This window comes from Echinops telfairi, unplaced genomic scaffold, assembly GCF_000313985.2.
Source record: "Echinops telfairi isolate 266 unplaced genomic scaffold, ASM31398v2 ScPeMD7_294;HRSCAF=660, whole genome shotgun sequence".
NCBI lineage: Eukaryota > Metazoa > Chordata > Mammalia > Afrosoricida > Tenrecidae > Echinops > Echinops telfairi.
The window spans coordinates 2,619-4,042 of record NW_022104192.1 but is presented as its reverse complement, the minus strand read 5'-3'; the positions used below and the strand labels follow the sequence as shown (position 1 = coordinate 4,042).

Genomic DNA, 1,424 nt, shown 5'->3' with positions numbered 1-1,424 from the left:
TAGGCTGAAGTCTAGAGTTGAGTAGGATTCTGTGCCACCCTAAACACAGCACTGAGCTTTACCATTTGGCCTGGCCATCTTGAGTCCCTAGAGATGTAAGGATGGAGTTGAAGGAGCCAATTAGAATGGTTATTCTCATGCTCCAAGGGACCAGGAGCACCTCCAGAGCTACGTGGCCAGCTACAAGGACTATGGGCCAGCTGGGACACTACACCTGTCCTGTGACATTAAAAAGTTATCTAAAAAGGAAGAAGGGGAAAAAAGAACCAGGAAGCTCCAGCATTACTTTCTGAAGGTTCGGTTTACTCAATGCCACTATAATTAATGACAGAGCCACCCAAATTAGGAGCATGTAACTATCAGGGGAGTACTTTCTGCTTACTTATAATGGCAGCATTGTTCGTTTCTTTGCGAAAACGAAACTTTCTTAGCTTTTCCACTAAATCTTCAGCAACATCACAAACCACCAAAGATTCACTCTAAAAAAGGAAAAAAAGAGAAAAATTACACACAAACTATGATAATATATGTACACGTTAAAGTTAGAAAGTCTAATACCTTTTATCAAAAAATGTGAATTATGTGGAAGCATTCAAATGAAACAAGCAAACATTCAGAAGATCTTTTCAGTCTACAGATCTTTGGATCAATATTAAACACACCACATCTGTTCAGTTTCTAAGTAGGGTATGCTTTGTCCTTTCTCTGGCTAAGACATGACTCAAAGAACCAGAAACGTACAAAAGTGTGATTTCATCAGAACTGGAGAAGGGAAGGCAAAGTCTCTCTACTCTAGGGAGGAAGGTGGGTATGGTTTTGCACCCAGCTACAAGAGGAAATCGTTTCTATGTATATAGAATTAATGTGACATTTGTTCACATTAAGGCAAAGAACAAAGTGTGAAAAAGGAGACCAAAAATGTTTGTAACTTAATTAATGACTATTGAGATAACATATTAAAAATGTATGAAGGAAGGAGGCCTGACAGCGTGGAAGTTCCATGCTGGACTGCTAACTGAAAGGTTGACAGTTCTAATCCACCAGCTGCTGTGAGGGAGAAATGTTTCAGTCTGCTTCCTTCCATGAAGGCTACAGCCTGGGAAACCTTATAAGGCAGTTCTACTCTGTCCAATGGGGTTACTGTAAGTCAGAAGTAACCACACCACAAGGCACACTGTAGTCTAAGAATCCCAGCATCACGAACTAAACCAAAGCGAGGGGAAAACTACGAAGGCAAAACTAGATGAAATAAATATAAAAGCTCGATCTTTTAGAAATCAGAGACTCTTCCCCAGATATTTATCAATAAAATTATTAAAGGCTGTTGTGCTCTTGAGGGAGGGATGGGGAAACATGAGCTGATACCAAGGGCTCAAGTAGAAAGAAAATGTTTTGAGAATGATGATGGCAATAAATGTACAAAT

General features: G+C 39.7%; 1 protein-coding gene across 1 annotated transcript in view; it reads right to left on the bottom strand.

The window, feature by feature from the left end:
- LOC101646242 (glia maturation factor beta) overlaps positions 1 to 479 on the bottom strand; it is a gene marked incomplete at its 5' end in the record, with an annotated part of 6,798 nt that extends 6,319 nt beyond the window's left edge. Inside the window, one exon of the mRNA XM_045291717.1 lies at positions 383 to 479. Within this exon, the coding sequence (XP_045147652.1) occupies positions 383 to 479 (97 nt within the window). The remainder of the gene's footprint in view (positions 1 to 382) is intronic.
- Positions 480 to 1,424: the final 945 nt, after the last annotated feature.